The sequence below is a fragment of the Notechis scutatus genome, chromosome 2, assembly GCF_049901735.1.
Source record: "Notechis scutatus isolate UNSWTSFEM ecotype Mainland chromosome 2, rNotScu1.2, whole genome shotgun sequence".
Classification (NCBI taxonomy): domain Eukaryota; kingdom Metazoa; phylum Chordata; class Lepidosauria; order Squamata; family Elapidae; genus Notechis; species Notechis scutatus.
Window position 1 is genome coordinate 112,975,447 of NC_142010.1, and position 18,335 is coordinate 112,993,781.

General features: G+C 39.7%; 1 protein-coding gene across 2 annotated transcripts; it reads left to right on the top strand.

The window, feature by feature from the left end:
• The first annotated feature begins 2,901 nt into the window (after positions 1 to 2,901).
• Positions 2,902 to 14,329, top strand: LOC113411933 (CMRF35-like molecule 7). 2 transcript variants are annotated; one of them, XM_026667246.2, is made up of 5 exons: positions 2,902 to 3,041; positions 5,289 to 5,621; positions 7,842 to 7,920; positions 11,634 to 11,843; positions 12,399 to 14,329. In XM_026667246.2, the coding sequence occupies exons 1-4, from the start codon at positions 3,002 to 3,004 to the stop codon at positions 11,785 to 11,787; spliced, it is 606 nt and encodes a 201-aa protein (XP_026523031.1). In that variant the 5' UTR covers positions 2,902 to 3,001; the 3' UTR covers positions 11,788 to 11,843; positions 12,399 to 14,329. The 2 variants fall into 2 exon arrangements, with proteins under 2 accessions (XP_026523031.1, XP_087811972.1); XM_087955846.1 differs by lacking the exon at positions 2,902 to 3,041 and adding an exon at positions 3,259 to 3,324.
• Positions 14,330 to 18,335: the final 4,006 nt, after the last annotated feature.

The window sequence follows — 18,335 nt, forward strand, 5'->3', positions numbered from 1 at the left end:
GGCATTTCAAAAACTTGCAAGCGGTTGGCCCTTCCCATCCTCTTCTAAAGAATACTCTTTATCAAAATAGAAGGTGAGGGAAGGCCATGATCTCTGGTGGTTTGTGTATACACCCTTTAGCTAATGTTGTGTAGGACTTAGTGGTAACTGTAGGGTGGGAGAAGGCATTCGTGGTTGCTTTAAAGGTACAGGAAGAGTTCCCAAGCATTGAGATGCAGCCAAGATCAATCACATTCAACATTCACGTAGCAATAACTCATGGAGTAGCTTGTTTGGGGAGAGCAAAAAATCAGGATCGTTTGAAAAGTTGCAGCATAGAAGATTCATTCAAATCTATACACAAGAATCTAATCCAGAGTTCCCCACATTTACGGCTTTGCGGGTGGGTGGGGAGTGGGGGAGAGAGGATGGTGAGCATCAGACAAACACTTGCACACGAAACTCCATTTGTGTGAGTGGCGTGCACATGCGGTTGCCACTCACACAAATGTTGCATGCTTGCCTGCTGTTTCACAAGTGAGGGAGCACAAAGGTGCTCAGCAGCTCTTTCCGTGGCCTGGTTACAGTCCTGTCACAGCTGATGAGTGGGCCGTGACCCACAGGTTGCAGATCTCTGATCTAGTCAACTAGCAGCACTAAATTGGCATTAGATAACAGGCAATAGAATTCAAGGGAGGTGGTTAGAATTTGATCACTTGTGGCAACCCAAGGACTCTAAACTGATGACACATTTAACTCTGACCCCCCCAGCTCTGCTTGCTCTTCTCCTAAAGCAGTGATCCCCAACCTTTTTATGCCGCGCCCGGTACCGGCATCAGCTGGGCGCTGATCAGCTGGGCGCCGCCATCTTTTTGATGAAAAAGTGCTTCCGGTGACTTTCACCGGAAGCACTTTTCATCAAAAAGATGGCGGCGCCATCTTTTGATGAAAAAGCTTTTCCGGTAGAAAGCTTTCTACCCGGAAAAGCTCATCGGAATGCCGCCATCTTTTTGATGAAAAGTGCTTCCGGTGAGCTTTCTACCCAGAAAAGCTCACCGGAAGCACTTTTTCATCAAAAAAAGATGGCGGCGCCCAGCAAACCAGCGCCCCGGTAGGACTTGTTCCACGGACCGGTACCGGTCCACGGACCGGTGGTTGGGGACCCCTGTCCTAAAGGGAAGGGATGGCACACAACATGATCAGGGGAGCAAGGATATGATATCAAGCACTTGTAGAAATGCAAGCATGCTGAAGTTCACCTGCTTGATGAAGCTAGATATGCCTGTGATGAGAAAAAGCCAATCTGACTAACCTCTTCTGAAGGTAATGTTTGCACTCAAAGAAAACAAAGGATTTGTTAGGATGTAGGAGAATTTTTCTCAGGGATACATTTGAATTGACCAGGAAACATTGCACTGGTTGGTTTATTGACAGTGCTGGAGGCAAAGATAGGCTTCAAGAGGGAAGAGGTTACAGTCCCCCCTTTATACATTTATGCAAATTAGAGTACACAATGACGGATCCGCAGCAAGGCATTTGGTTAGATAAAGACAAGAGCAAGTATTTGAATATAAATGTGCCTAAGGAAGTCACTGAGCCAACTGAGTGTATTTTGAGGTGGTAGGGCAGGACTACAAGGACAGGGGAGGGGGATGGTTTGAAAGAACAAGGAGGAAATATTCCAGGAAGATAGTTTCTCTCTAAGGAGGAACTTGCTTTGGCTTTCTTGGAGCCCCAGGACTGCAGTTGAGGCCTAAATGCAGTGGCAGCTGGTTGAGACTGCTGAAGATTCTGGACCTCTACTTCAGGCCCAGCCCTAGGGATAAAGGAGAATGCTGCTGTGATTGGGGTGGTGGAAATAGATGAGTATGAGAAGTTGGCAACATTTGTCAGAGGCAGCCGCAGCACTGAGGCTGAAATCTGGCAGCTGGCTGAGATTGCTAAAGGCTCTGGGCTTCTACTTCAGGCCCAGCCATGGGGTTTCCACTGGCAAGCCCCACAGTGTATGATTGGGTTGGGGTAGCTGAGGCTTTGCACCACACTGCAGCATTTCTCCAACCTTTGTGCAACCTGCACTGGGCCCGCCAGGGCTTCTCCCACCCCACTGAGGCACCCCACATCCCTTACTTGGAACTCCATCTGCTTAACAGCCTGCAAGAACAACTTCAACTGGAAGCGCCATGAGTGCAGTTGTTGAATGAAGTCATGTAATGTCCTGCTTAAGAACTGCTTCACTCAACAACCAAGATTCTGGTCCAAATCAATTGTGATCATACGTTGAGTACTACCTGTATGCAAGACTTGATTTATTGTCAAGCTCCCAAAACCAAAAAGGAAACTTCCAAGTATATTTCTTTATTGTTCCCCACCTACAGACAAAATCTTGCCCAACTAAAGGAAACTACTATCCACATTACCTCTTTCTCTCACATAACCTATCTGAACTGAGTTGTCGTTTACTCCTCTGGGGTGTATTTCTTCCCACTTCCTTACTACACTCTATCACATTTATTCACTTTAAGACAATGAACCATACTGGGAGAGAGGTGATATGATTTACTATTTCCATTTTTCTGTCTTTGGAAGCAACTAGAACTAGTGGTTGCAATCATTATAGCTCAAGAAATTACACATTAAAGCTACTACAACAGTAACATGTTAAATACGCCCAAACCCAGTGTTTTCTTGTCTACGTTTGTAATAGGAAGGATCTAAGGCCACTGCATTGGTCAATAATTGTAAAATCTGGGTGCTTTTTCTATTCTGAGAATGAGTTTGCAGTTTCTACTTTACCAATATGTCAATTTGGGGATTAATAATCATGTGTTTTCTTTTTTAAAATTAAGCAAGATCTGACCTCTTCCTCTTCACAGTTATTTCAACAGAATGCCAGAGGCAAAATAAATCTCCAAGGTCTGTGATTGAGATGAGAATGAAACAAGATTCTGGAAACGACTTAGAAAGAGAAGTTACACTTTTGTAAAAAAAGAACAGAAAAGAAAATCTTACTTAAACAAGAACAATGAAACTTTTCTATGGCTTGCTTTGGACTTTATTTCATGGTGAGAACTATTGAAACTGGGGAAGTAATTAGATTTGGGTTCAGCTACCTGCAACAAAGATATATGCATGTTGGACAGTTTAGCCAATGATGTGGAGCACAGTTTCTCTCTGGTCCTTTTGGCAGATGACAAAATTGTGAAAGGAAGGCAGAAATACAAATATAGAACATTACAATCTAGGGACACCCATTTATGCTTCCTGGTCGAATTGCACTAGAGAAACTACAATGCGAGATAGAAATGTGTTAGAAGCTTTTGACTACAATGGCATCAAGGAATTCAGGTAGGACTGGGGGATGTTTTAGTCTACTAATCTGATGGCAGCTGGTTTCAGAATACAACTGAAAATTGATGGGTAAGCAATATACCAGTTTTTCCCTTAAAAAAAAAAAAAAGAATGTATAGCCATTTAAACACCATTCTAAGTAAGTAATATAGATCCATTCTTTTTCAAACATTTTTTTGTGTTGGGTCAAAGGCAATTGTATTACTTTGAATTGATGTTGCTGTTTCATGTCCATGGTTCAGTTTGTTCTATTTTCCTTAACCATCCTATGTCTGGCAACCTTTTTCAGCCTATTTTCATATATTCTGAACCTCAAATCTGACATAATCAGGGATATTTAAAAGAAAAAAAAAATAGCCAGAAGCCTTGAGGAAGTCTGTGTAATAAGATAAAGAAGAAACGAAGCGAAATCAAAGCCTATGACAATGTCTGGACAACTAAAGATTAAGACTGTAAAAGGAATAAATATAAAACTGGCTTATTCGATCAAGGTTAAAATAAGATATATTGTTATTTCTGGCTACTCTTTTTGGATTTTCTGCTGATGAAAGGACTGAAAAAAGGTTTTATGGGTTTATGTATAGATAAGAGATGGGATACGGGATAAAGGGATAAATGTTTATATAACCTAAGAGAGGATGAAGAGTTACTAAATTTTAAACTTGTGATGAAAATTGGAAGTTACTTCTTAATATATTTCTTTTCTCTTTACTATGCTCTTACTTTTTTATTTCTTCTTTTCCCCTTGCCCTTTTTAGTCTTTCTGTTCTCTTTTCTTTCCCTAAATTTAGTTTACATATATTTTTATAATAATCCAAATTCTTAATAAAAAATCAGCAAAAGGTTTTTACGGGAGTGGATTAGTGAAATGAGATTGACCAAAGAAAGTCTCCTGCAGTATGAAAGGCAACACTGATTATCATCCTTTCTCTAGTGGAAAAATCCATTTGTCTAAAATAAACATATTAAAATGGTAATGCATTCATAGGAAAAATGTGCATTAACAAGCCTTCAGTAGAGATAGTTATACAAATAAGAAGGACAAACTGTGCTCTGTTCCAATGTCAAAAGAGAAGATGGCTTAGCAGTGGTGTATTCAGCAGACTAAGCATGTGCTTGGGGCACCACAAAAACTTTTAAGTTTTAACTTTTAAGTTTTAAGCTTGGCTTCATTTGTACAGTATGTACAAAGGAAGGGGGCACCATGATTTGTCAGTGCTTAGGACTCCAGTGAGCCTTAATCCACCACTGGGGCTTAGAAGAGACCCCACAGAGGTTGGGCACGTTCTTGAAACCTTCCTTTTCCTTTTCCTTCCTCCTGTTTTCCAGCCTTTCCTCTTGCCCCACTCATTTCTCTCATTTTCCTGGCCCGATTTTCTCAGCAATAGGGCTGCCTGTGAAATCTCCTTCTCTAAAGAAGTTTCGTTCACTCTTGAAATAGGATGTTAATCCTTTGTCCTGCTCATTCTTTGGTTTGTTTTTAATTCATTTCCCCTTCTTGCGGATTGCTACGCGTCTTTTTTTTTTTTTTTTTCCTTCTCAAATGGATGCTATCATCTATGAATGCTGCTTGCTGAAAAGGGATTGCAAGTAGGCACTCGGTTCAGGCACTGGAGAGGCTTATTCATTTTGTCGACTACTGCATTTCAAATTGAGGGAAATCCATGATGGACTCTCTTTAAGGAAAATGATTATATAAATCAGCTTTGACTAACATGGTGTTCTTCAGACATCTGGGACCAAATTTAATAGTTCACAAGCCTTCTTAACTGGGGGATAACTGAAGATGAACCCTTCTGAAGAGCAATCTGTTTAGGGAAGATGAGTAAATTCTTTCCTCTTTCTCCAATTAATTTCATGCAGGCTACAGAGACTTAAGTAGAACTCTAGATGCCTTGTATCGTTTTGGGGGGTCTGTGTTATTTTTATTTTTAGTAAAAATGGTTGTAACTGTTTTTCAGTTTGCTGGATGCTGGAGGCTCCTAAATTAGTGATTTCATCCCTTGGGGGCTCAGCAATTATCCCCTGCAAATATAGAAGAGGGGATGAAGAAGCTGTCAAGTATTGGTGCAAAGAAGGAAGTTTTAGATTCTGTTCTCGTAACCGCACCATCCGAACAACAGCAGCAGAGAAAGAGGTGAAGCAGAATGGAATGTCCATCAAAGACAACCATGTACGTCTTGAATTCAATGTGGTCATGGAGAACCTCACTTACAACGATGCTGGGACTTACTTATGTGGGGTGGAGAGAAAATATGATACCTGGCAGCCAGTGGAACTCATCGTGCTTGCAGGTATGCCTTTGCTGTAGTTATTAATTTGGGAACAGAGTCATCATGCAACCATAGGAAGACAGTGCACTGTTGTTTCTATCTAAACACTAGAACTGTACACAGGTGGTCTTTAACTTACAACCATTTTTTTAGTGACCATTCCAAGCTACAACGGCACTGAAAAAAGTGACTTACGGCCATTTTTCAAACTTACGAACAGCTTCCCCATGGTCAAAATTCAACTGGCATGTGTTTATGCAGGCTGCAGTGTCCCAGGGTCATGTGATCACCTTTTGCAACCTTCTGACAAGCAAAGCCAACGGGGAAGCCACTGAACAACCGTGTTAGTAACTGTAACAATGCATTTAAGAACTGTGGCAAGAAAGGTCGTAAAATGGGACAAAACTCACTGTACAAATGTCTCATTTCTTAGCAACAGAAATGTTGGGATCCATTGCAGGCATAAGTCAAGGACCCCTTGTTGTTATTCATTATTGGTTTTGCTTAGATTTCAGAGAATTGCCGTTTCCATTTTAAATGACAACACCTTGATAGCCTCTTAAGTTTGTAGAAATAATGTAAAGATGTATAAGATGCATTAAGAGCCATGGTGGCGCAGTGGTTAGAATGCAGAAGTGCAGGGCTAACTCGCTGCTCACTCCAGGAGTTCAATTCTGAGTGGCTCATAGTTGACTCAGCCTTCCATCCTTCCGAGGTGGGTAAAATGAAGACCCCGATTGTTGGGGGCAATATGCTGACTCTGTAAACCGCTTAGAGAGGGCTGTAAAGCACTGTGAAGCGGTATATACAGTAAGTCTAAGTGCTAGTGCTATAAACAGTGTCTCACAACATCCCAGATGCTGCTACTTCTGGAAATTGCATTTAGGGGTATATAACCTGTTGTCCCTCTGTACAAGAAGACTGTACAGTCTTCTTGAAAAACAATTTGGCTAGAAACAATATCCCAACACAATTATCCTTCAAAGGTACCTTTTACATAAAACGAAAGGCTGGAGGGAATTGCCAAGGTCCTATTAGTTGCTGTCTCTACCTACTGTCCAGAGCAATGGCATAATGTATTTCTCTAGGATGACTTGCCTCCCTGCCGGTTATCCTCTACCTGAGGGAGCACAAGAGATTTCTCTGCAGGTCCCTGCCATAGCAGCCACATAAAACATTGACTTGAGGGTCCTCAATACAATTCCATAGGGTGGCCAATTGAAAGATGTGGCTGATAACACTTACAACAGGATGAGAAGAAGATAGAAAAGCAAATACAGCAGGAGGAAGTTACACAAGCCAGAATGACAGATCTTCTCTTGCCTCATCATATATATCCCACACCCAGGGGTGGGATCCAACAGGGTTAACTACCAGTTCGGTCATTTACGAGGTTCGGTGATTTACAATGTGCTTCCCTGCACGCTGCCGGCGTGCGCCTGTAAATCGTCATCAGCATGCTGCGTGCAGAGAAGCAGCCTTTCAAAAAGCCCTTTTTTCCTGCTTTTTTGTAACTGCAGCTGTGCCTCGCATGGCAGCTGAAGTTGAAAAATCAGGAAATAAAGGTCAGGTAAGAGCCCAGGTGAGCGGGTAGGCAAACACATCAGCAGACATAGAACCGATTCTATGTCTGCTGCTCTTCAGAGCTACCGGTTCTACAGAGGTGGACACAACCGGTAGAAACCCACCCCTGCCCCCACCCACCTCAAATGTTCTTGGTCCCTTTCTGCCCCTAACTTATAACTGAAGAACTTTTATATCCTCAGGCAAAGGTAATTCCTCACTGTTTGTATTCTCTTCAATAAATGGTCTATCTTATCATGCAAGACTTGCTTTTACAACAATGAGAGGCAAGATTTTGTTCTAACGATTTTATGTATGTTTTTTGCTCTTTCAAATGGGACATTTGTAAATGAATAGTAATGCATAATATACATAAATACTTTAAATTAGTAGACCACTGGCTGGGTATTTTCAAAAGTGCAGCCAAGATACACAATGCAATACGTGTGGTTTTCATAGATTGGCCACAGATAGAGAGAACATCATGTTTGAACTCATGAATCACTGTCCTATATTTCTTAAACTTCATGTTGTAAACAGCAGCCTTTATTATTAAAATAATATTTGAAATAACCTAAGTCCAGTTTGGTACCTATTTTTAATAACTACATAAATCATTAAATGCATTCATGTTTATCTCCTGCATTAGTATTTGACAAAAGATGTTATTATCTACAGATGATGTTTTCACACCTACATCTAGAAACAAAGAAAATAAAACAGTAGAACCAAGTGAACCTCCATTATCTCCTGAAAGGTATCCCGATTTCTTTCTTATATTTGATATTCCAAGGAAAATACTAAACAGTCTACCAGTAGATATTTCTTAAGTAAAACAGGATGCCAAACTATACTGCAGTTCAGCAGCAACCTGATTATCTGTGGACAATCTGGCCATCATAACCAAAACACACAAAAGGTACTCATTAATTTTTCCCTACTGCATGCCAGGAACCACAATTAGCACATCTTATTTGTTCCTCTCATTCTACCAAAACATGATACTTCATACATTTGTTTATTGCTTTGTTGAATCTTTAAATTCCACTCTCTACTTTTGGTGCCCAGCAGCTGATTAAAATTAAATTAAAATATTTTATAAAACTAAGAAATACTGAAGTAAAGCAAAAAAAAATTCAAGAACGCTATTAAAATTAGGGATCACTAAAAAAGTTTGTCTGGAATGGTCTCCTGCTTGAGCAAGGGGTTGGACTAGAAGACTCCAAAGTCTTTTCTAACCCTATTATTCTGTGTTCTAGAGCAGGGGTCCCCAACCACCGGTCCGCGGACCGGTACCAGTCCGTGGAACAAGTTCTACCGGGCCGCTGGCTTGCTGGGCGCCGCCATCTTGTTTTGATGAAAAAGTGCTTCCGATGAGCTTTTCCGGGTAGAAAGCTCACCGGAAGCACTTTTTTATCAAAACAAGATGGCGGCGCCCAGCTGATGTCGGTACCGGGCCGCGCCATAAAAAAGGTTGGGGATACCGGGCCGCGGCGTAAAAAAGGTTGGGGATCACTGTTCTAGAGCACGGGTGTCAAACCTGTAGCATCATGTTGCCGTCATGTGACATATTGCAACATTTTTCCTTTTGCAGAGCTGGGGCGGGTGTGGCCTGTGCGTGACACATCTGGCCCACAGGCCACCAGTTTGACACCCCTGTTCTAGAGCATGCAGCACAGAACACAAGCCTAAGCTACATTAAGGAAAAAGCCATTTTCTGACAGGAATTCCATAGGTAGTATGTTCTGCTAAAAGGATTCTTGTATCAACCAAAAACATTGTATCTCTAGATGGTGGAACATAAACTACAGACCCCATCCGTTTTTCTAGCCTACTTTAAGGTAATAAAAACTGTCCACCATTTTATCATTAGTTGCTTTTTAGACACCTCTGTGATTTCACTTTCCACCTGAAGATTAGCCTGACTTCCTTGGTGGATTGAAGGGGTAAGATAGACTAAGTCCATAGCATGTCATTTGAGAACTGATATGAACAGCCCATAGTAATTCTGTGGAGATGTTTGCTCCATTTGAATAGGGGTTTTACATCTTCTTGGATATACCAGACAAATCTACCCTCCCCCAAATATGTTCTTCTGTAATGCTTATATCCCAAAATTGTTCTATAATTTTAATTTTCTCTGTTGTAATAGTTGTTTGTAATGCTTTCTGGATTTTTTTCCTAGCTTCGTGGTCCATTACTTCTCCATTTTGGCTCAGAGGTTCCTGACATTTACAAATGAACACTTGGTTTTTCTCTGTTAGGCACCTTTTCTTTTGTGACATTTTGTATTCACTTCATACTATTTATTATTTATTTATTAGAATATGCACGTGCATGCACACACATACATATACCCATATATACATAGAGATAGATAGATAGATAGATAGATAGATAGATAGATAGATAGATAGATAGATAGATAGATGTGTGTGTGTGTGTGTGAGAGAGAGAGAGAGAGAGAGAGAGAGAGAGATGATGATAGATAGATAGATAGATAGATAGATAGATAGATAGATAGATAGATAGATAGATAGATAGATAGATAGATAGATAGATAGATAGATAGATAGATAGATAGATAGATAGATAGATAGATAGATAGATAGATAGATAGATAGATGTGTGTGTGTGTGTGTGTGTGAGAGAGAGAGAGATAGTAGAGAGAGAGAGAGAGAGAGAGAAGATAGATGATGATAGAGAGATAGATAGATAGATAGATAGATAGATAGATAGATAGATAGATAGATGTGTGTGTGAGAGAGAGAAATAAGAGAGAGAGAGAGAGAGAGAGAGAAAGATGATGATAGATAGATGATAGATAGATAGATAGATAGATAGATAGATAGATAGATAGATAGATAGATAGATGAGGTAGAGAGGGGGGGGATATTGTAGTTAAAATAGATATAATCACAATACTCAGGGCGGTTAACAGTCCATAAATACAAATAAAACAGCACCATTCATCCCCATAAAATTCCAGAATGCTACCTTATAACATTGTAATCAAACTCAAAAATAAACACTAAAATTAAAAATAAAATTAAAAATCACCACCAACCAAATAGCTTCCAAATAGATTCTAAACACCCAACAGAATAAAACTTTTCGCCATGTTCCTGAAAATTAATAGACTAAGGACCATCTGGTGGCAAGCTATTGTTATCAGCCACCGTGACAGCCTAACTCTGGCAAGGAAGGAAGGCGTGTCCTTCAATGATTGCCCCTCCCTCTACCTCCTTCTCTCTCTTTCTCCCCTTTTCCCACTTCTTGAAGAATAAACTTCCCCTTCTCACCCTATCGAAATCCTTTACGCCAAAAGGAAGGTTAGCTTAGTCGGAGGATCTGTGCGCGCCAGCTGTGCCAAAGGGTAACTGGCAAGAAGTGACTATAAAACACAAGAGGATGGGGGGGGGCAGGCGAGGGAATTGTCACTTTTCTATCATTCGTATAGACTAGAGTGAATCATTTTTCTCCCAGTCGGGAAAAAAAATCTACTTGTGGGCTGCGCTGACTCCAATGCTGCTTGTCCACACTTCGTCCTCACTCTCCCCCCCACTTTCTTATCTGCTCTCTGCCCTGCCCGCCCCCCCTTTTTAATAAGCCTCTCACAGGGTGGTGGGGAGAGGGAGGGGAGACCCTTGTGGTTGTGTTAACTTAATGTGTAGGTGAGGGGGCCCATATTAGTCTTGTTCCAGTACTTAACAATCCTCTCAGCGACCTTTATTGGATCTATAAGGCAGCTGAGACGGACTGTGCAATTGAATCTCCATCCTCACAGTGGCCAAAGATGCCAACATGTCCTATGTGGAAAAGTAAATGATTTGACTTTGCAAAGGACGGATCACAATGTCCTATATTTTCAGCTCATGTAATAGCTACTCTGACCAGATGCAACTTATGTCCACCTGTCCAAGTTGATGTATTAGATCCATTGACGAGAACTACTTTATTCCCCTTTCATCTTTTTATATTCATCCTTTAAGAAAGATTCTTCCTGATCTGGAGGCAGGATTGTTTTTTGGTAACTTACCTAGTAAACTAATCTGACTTCTAGGACCTGTCTGCACCCTGATTCTTAGCTCTTTCCACAACCACTTAGATGACATGAATTAAATGGTGAGACATGTAGCAGAATTTCTAATAATGATCATAAATTATAAGCAGATCTATATAAAAGGAGATGGTTCTTTACATTGTCTGAGTGCAGACATGAACGATGTGTAAAACAAAAAATAATAATATTTTGAGTACAGGAGAATAATCCTATCCTGGACAGCCAATAAATACAGCAAAATAATAGTTCATAATGGTGAAGCAAATATGGGACCTCACTTGTTCTATTTGTACTAAAAGATCAATGTAAATTCAAAGTGAAATAAATGAGTGGCTTATCTATATTCATTTTACTTGTCATAATGAAGATCAATTTAAAATAAAACATTGGAACTTTTCTCCATTTAGAAATCAACTCAGAAGCCTTGATTTTATCCTGCTCATCTTGAAAATAGCCATCTTTTTAACTATACTGGCTGCTATACTTTGGCTGCATATATGGTACAGGAGAGGAAAACACTCTGGGGTCCAGATTTCAGAGACAGAAGGAGCAAAAGGATAATGAATGATTTCATTTCATTCAATCGCATCCAGATTTTAACATCCAGATTTTTCCAGGTATGTCAGGACAATTTGCAAGTAGTTTGGGAGCAGATCAGACAAACGTTGTGCCTCTCCAGTGCTGGGATCCAATTTTGGGTAAGAGAGCTTACCTAGATTCTTAAGATTGGATAAGTTCTTCATAAATATGGGTTGTTATTCTAAATTGAGTCAGAACAGACTTTCCAGAAATGTTATCGCATCAGCCACAGCACAGGCACGAGATAATTCTTTTGCCAACCATGTGCATCTGTTATAGTCATTTGTGAAGTCTTTTATATTGACCTATAAAAATGTATCAAGCTACCTAGAATGTTTACTGCCACCAAACTGTCAAACTGTCTGACTCTGACATTATTTCTTAAATGATAATACATACATACTATAAAAATAAGTTGGTAGTCATTAATAGCCCAAGCATTCAGAATCATTTATACAATTGCAGAATTTTTTTTCCATAATCAAAAGTAGCTCTTGAGATGAAGGTCATACAAATATCAAGATAATAAGGACTTAAGACAATTATTCGGATGTTATTTTTTAAAAATAAATAATATTTTTGTTGCTTTCTAGTATCTGTCTCTTTCTCACCTTGGAGAGGACCAAGAATCTGTCCGATTTCACACCAAGAAGTTTCATGACTGCTCTAATAATGATGGCTGTGGCCAGGGTCTTCCCAACTACCTTATGAAAGACCAGGAGAGAAGAGAAAAGCTTTGGTTAATTTACATCATTCAATGGTAAATCAGCAACAAACCAGAGAAAATACATCGCTGAGGTTGAAACCTTCATTCTTCTTGGCTTATGGACTCTTTTACCCTTCTCATCACCCTCTTTCATCTCCTGAACATACTGAACAAAAAACAAGGTGTTTTTTTCAAAAGGCAACTGGACTATGTTTTTTTCCTTTGAGGAAGAAGATGTTTCACTTCTCATTCAAGAAGCTTCATCAGTTCTGAGTGGATGGTGAGGGGAAAACAGAAGCATTCTCAGAACTAATCCTTCTGAGAATTCATCCTCCCTTTCCCCTCACCCCATGCAGCCCAAACTTGCTTCTTGGATGAGAAGCAAAATGTCTTTGTCTTCCTCAAGGGGAAAAAAAATACATAGACCAGTTATTTATTTATTTTTATTTATTTGATTTGTCAATCGCTTACAAGATAATAGGTATAAGTATAAACATAGTTATGAATACATGAAATGGATATATATATAAGAAAAATAAAAAGAAACAATAAGACAGGGACGGTAGGTACATTGGTGTGCTTTTAGTTGCCTTTTGAAAAATATAAATAAAATAATAAATATAAATAAAATAAAAATAAAAAATAAGTTGCCTTTTGAAAAATATAAATAAAATAATAAATATAAATAAAATTTAAAAAAAATAAGTTGCCTTTTGAAAAAGCCCCTTTGAGACAACCATGACCTGGATGACTGAAATATCCATAGACATAGTTTCTAGCTGCCTCCTCAACATCTGAACTACAATTCCCAGCATCCATCACCATCACCATTCATCATTTAGCTAGGGATGCTTATATAAGTAAATGTATTACATTTTCAACCTCCAAGGTCAGAAGGATTTATTAGGTCAGGTGAATTCTTAAGTCTATTCTCAATAGTTGCGAATGCTGAAACATTTGCTTTCTGGTTTAATACAGGAGAGAAAAACAATTTAGGATCCACAGAGTCATCTAGGTAAGATAAAGGAGAGTCTTGGTTGTCCACGGTAGACCACAATCTGATTACTGTTACATAAGTTTTTGTGAATTACAGCTGCCTGATGAGCTGCAGCAGATGAAATGAGCTTTGTCTCACAAAAGCTAGTGGCACTTAATAAAATGCCTATCAGGGTCCTGACAGAGCCATATAGTGATAGAAGAAAAGTACTTATCTGCATTTGAATGGAAACTTCTTTGAATAAATTTGGCTTTGCTGTTTGTTTGTTTTTAATAATAAGTGTATTTATTTCTGGAAATATCCTTGCTATCTAGGTACCATATATCATTGTGCACCAAGACAGCAATTGCTGTACCCATCTTTGCCAACTTTTGAAGTTGTTTCAAAGAGAAAGAGATTAGCACTATAGGTAGAAAGTAGGGGGGGGGAGTGACAACACAATGGAACTGCTGTTCTTGCTTACTCCTGGGCTACTCTTGTCAGATGAGAACAATCAATATAGCTCAGTGCATCCTAGGCTCCATTTCCCATACAGTATAAATAAATATAATGTATTCTGTACAGTAAATATCAGAATACCGGTGTGTGTTGAAGATGACAGTAAATCTTTTTTTTAAAAATGTCAATAGGAGACATAAATGGCAGTAATAACAATGGTAGTAGCGCAAATGAATGGCAACACCATCACCATCATCATCATGGGATATTTACCACTAAATTGCAAGATCAGCCTTTCCCAAACTGGTTCCCCCCAAATGTCTATGGAGATTCTCAGTCATTCAGGTCACGGTTGTCAGAGGTGCTTTTTCAAGAGGCAACTGGACTTTCTTGATTTTTCTTTTTTTGTTTGAAGACATTTCGACCAGGGCAAAGCAATAGAGCGCAATCTACATAGACTTCTGTAAAGCCTTTGATTCAGTGGTACACGACAAACTACTCCTAAAAATAAAATCCTATGGTATCTCTGGACAACTGAATAACTGGATAGAAGCATTCCTGGCAAACAGACAACAAATGGTCAAAATTGGGAGCGTCCTATCAAATTCTGTACCTGTCAATAGTGGTGTCCCCCAAGGCAGTGTTCTAGGACCAACTCTCTTCATACTCTACATAAATGACCTCTGTGATCATATTAAGAGCAATTGCATTCTTTTCGCTGATGATGTAAAGCTGTTCAATACCACAGACAATACTGCTACCCTACAAAAAGATCTTGACTATGTATCAGAATGGTCAAACAAATGGCAACTTCAAATCTCAACAAATAAATGCTCTGTCTTACATATTGGCAAAAAAAATCAGAAAATAAAATACAAGCTGAATAGTCAAGATCTTGTTGATGACCCAAGCTCTGTAAAGGACCTTGGAATACTCACCTCTAATGATCTAAGTGCTAGAGCCCACTGCAACTACATAGCCAAAAAGGCATTAAGAGTTGTTAACCTAATCCTACGTAGCTTTTTCTCTGGTAATATCACACTACTAACCAGAGCATACAAAACATTTGCTAGACCAATACTCGAATACAGTTCATCAGTCTGGAACCCACATTACGTATCTGATATTAGCACAATTGAGAAAGTCCAGAAATATTTCACAAGAAGAGTTCTCCACTCCTCTACTCGTTGTAGAATACCTTATGCCACCAGACTTGAAATTCTAGAACTAGAAAACCTTGAATTACGCCGTCTTCGGTCTGATTTAAGCATGGTATATAAAATCATACATTGCAATGTCCTACCTGTCAATGAATACTTCAGCTTCAACCATAACAACACAAGAGCACACAATAGATACAAACTCAAAGTTAACCGCACCAAACTTGATTGCAGGAAATACGACTTCAGCAATAGAGTGGTCAATGTCTGGAATACTCTACCCGACTCTGTAGTTTCTTCCCCAAACCCCAAAAACTTTAACCTTAGACTGTCTACTATTGACCTCACCCCTTTCCTAAGAGGTCTGTAGGGGCGTGCATAAAGCGCACCAACGTGCCTACTGTCCCTGTCCTATTGTTTCTCTTATTCTTCTTTTATTTTTCTTATATGTACCCATTTCATGTATTCACAACTATGTATACACTTATACTTATTATCTTGTAAACAATTGGCAAATCAAATAAATAAATAAATAAATAAAAATAAAATAAAAAAAATAAAATTTCGCTTCTCATCCAAGAAAGAAGCTTCTTGCATGAGAAGTGAAACATCTTCAAAGAAAAGCCAGAAAGTCGAGTTGCCTCTTGGAAAAGCACTTTTGGGGGTACTGTGTTGTCCAGCCAGTGTATGGGAATTGGATAGTTAGGTAGCAATTGTGAGCTGTCCCCTTAAGGGAAGGCATCATGGTAAATGTAGTTAAGGTATCCTGGGAAATGTAGTCCATATCACGTGACCACATCTGTAATCCTGATTGGTCACTAAATTGATCCTTGAGGGATTGGGGGAGGTTTTCCTCACTCTTGGCTGAACTCATGGACTCGTGGTAACTCTTCTACTTCTACCGCTACAACATGAGGGAAAAAGGATAGAAGATAAATCATCTTTTTACCTACAAGACAGATATGCAAAGGATTGGTCATTAAAGAAGAACTTTGTCACATATGTGAGTTATGAGGATACAGAATGAACCAATAAAAGTACTTTGTTATGGATGTTTTGTAGAGTTATCTATCTGCATCTGTACAGGATACAGAACAGGTACCCTCCAAATGTTTTGGACTACAGTTCCTGCAAATATTCCCAAAAAAATTCAGGGACTTGTCCAGACAGTCAGCCAGAGTCAAAACTGATTCCAAATCACAGAGGCATGCAAGTGACAAAGCTTGTTGGATGAGAGTATCGCTGCAATCATACCATCCACAAATGTACATATGTAATCTACTGAGGGTACTCAGTAGAGGTGGTATTCAGCAGGAACCGGTAGCGAAAATTTTGAGTAGTTTGGAGAACCGACAAATGCTACCTCTGACTGGAGATTTTACAGTATCCTTCCCCCACCACGCCCACCAACCCACGCCCACAGAACCAGTAGTAAGAAAATTTGAATCCCACCACTGGCACTCAGATAATGTTGAGTTTCTGCAAACATCAGAAACATTTGTTTTCACAAACTCTAAGCCTTAGCACTTGCCCCAGTGGGTTTCACACTGAACGTTATGAGATATTTCCAGCTGATAGATTTTTCTTTTTACTAGAGTCATTTGGAAATGAGTGGCTAGGAAGATGACAAGATGACAAGATTGAGCTGTTTGAATGAACCACGTTTAGGCCATTTCCTTTGATGATAACATCATCGCTCATGAATCAATCCATTTTTCCCCATGTACTAGGATTGATATTTCTAGTGAGTTCACTAACCTCCAAAGTCAATAGAATGTGTCAGCAGTTATTTCACAAATAATGATTCCAAGTTACAATACCTTTGGCTCTTTTGTGCACACCTCAATTCCAACACAAACTGCTCAAAAAGTCTCCAGAGATAATCATACTGCTTTCTCAATGGCAGCACTCAAATCAATCCCTGCCCCTCAAAAACAGTTGATGGTTTGTGCTTGCAGTGCAATGGACCAGAAGGTTGGATTTGTACTGACATACTAATGGTGGGTTAAATGTTGAATTGAATTTGCTGGACAAGTACTCTTTTGAGGTGAAACAAATCTCACCAAATACATGCTAAATCTGTAGCTCAGGATGGCTAGCTGGGGAATTCTGGGAGTTGAAGTCCACAAGTCTTATAGTTGCCAAGATTGGATGCTCCTGCTCTACTGGGAATGCTATGCTTAGTTGTTGATAGCATCTTACTGCCAATCACCGACATTTTTGTGTGTGCATATGTTCAGTATGTTCTTGATCAGTTCATACAAGTCTAGGTTTGAGCAACTCATGGGCTGCACGCATCCATCCCTACCTTCAAACTCTGATTCCAGATTACCTTGAGATTACATCAGTCTGTCAAATATCAGATGGCTTCAAGGAAGACCTATAAAATGGCCCCATCCTTGCAACCCGCCTTTGAAAAAAATGAATTAAAAATGTGTTGTTCTGTCTTTGGCCCCTAAAATGCCTCCTACCTAGACAGAAAATATTTCCTGTCCACAAACTATATTATAGTTACAATAGTCTAAAACAGTGATCCCCAACCTTTTTACGCCGTGCCCGGTATCCCCAACCTTTTTTATGGCACGGCCCGGTACTGACATCAGCTGGGCGCCGCCATCTTGTTTTGATGAAAAAGTGCTTCCGGTGAGCTCACGAAGCACTTTTCATCAAAACAAGATGGCGGCGCATGCACTTTCGTGAGCTTTTCCGGGTAGAAATGGCTTTCTACCGGAAAAGCTCACGAGCATGGCGCCGCCATCTTTTTGATGAAAAGTGCTTCTGGTGAGCTTTCTACCGGAAAAGCTCACCGGAAGCACTTTTTCATCAAAACAAGATGGCGGCACCCAGCAATCCAGCGCCAGTAGGACTTGTTCCACGGACGGTACCGGTCCGCGGACCGGTGGTTGGGGACCCCTGGTCTAAAATACTGTTTCTCAATCTTTTGGAATCTATGCCCCCTTTTAATAAACATATTATGCCCTCTGCAAAGCTGTCTCCTTCAATAATTTACTAAATTATTAATTTTTAAAATGAATGATATATTGTAACTAAAAACAAAGCTTCAAATTTACATCAAACTTACACTATTTCCTAGAAACTTTGACCTGTGGATTTGTAAGGGACTACAGGAAATACCTCAATGACCTCTCTGCGGTGTCCCTCCCAAAAAAATAATTAAGCTCTTCTTAAAAAGTGGTTGTCAAAACTCTTTTTAAAATCGCCTAGTGAT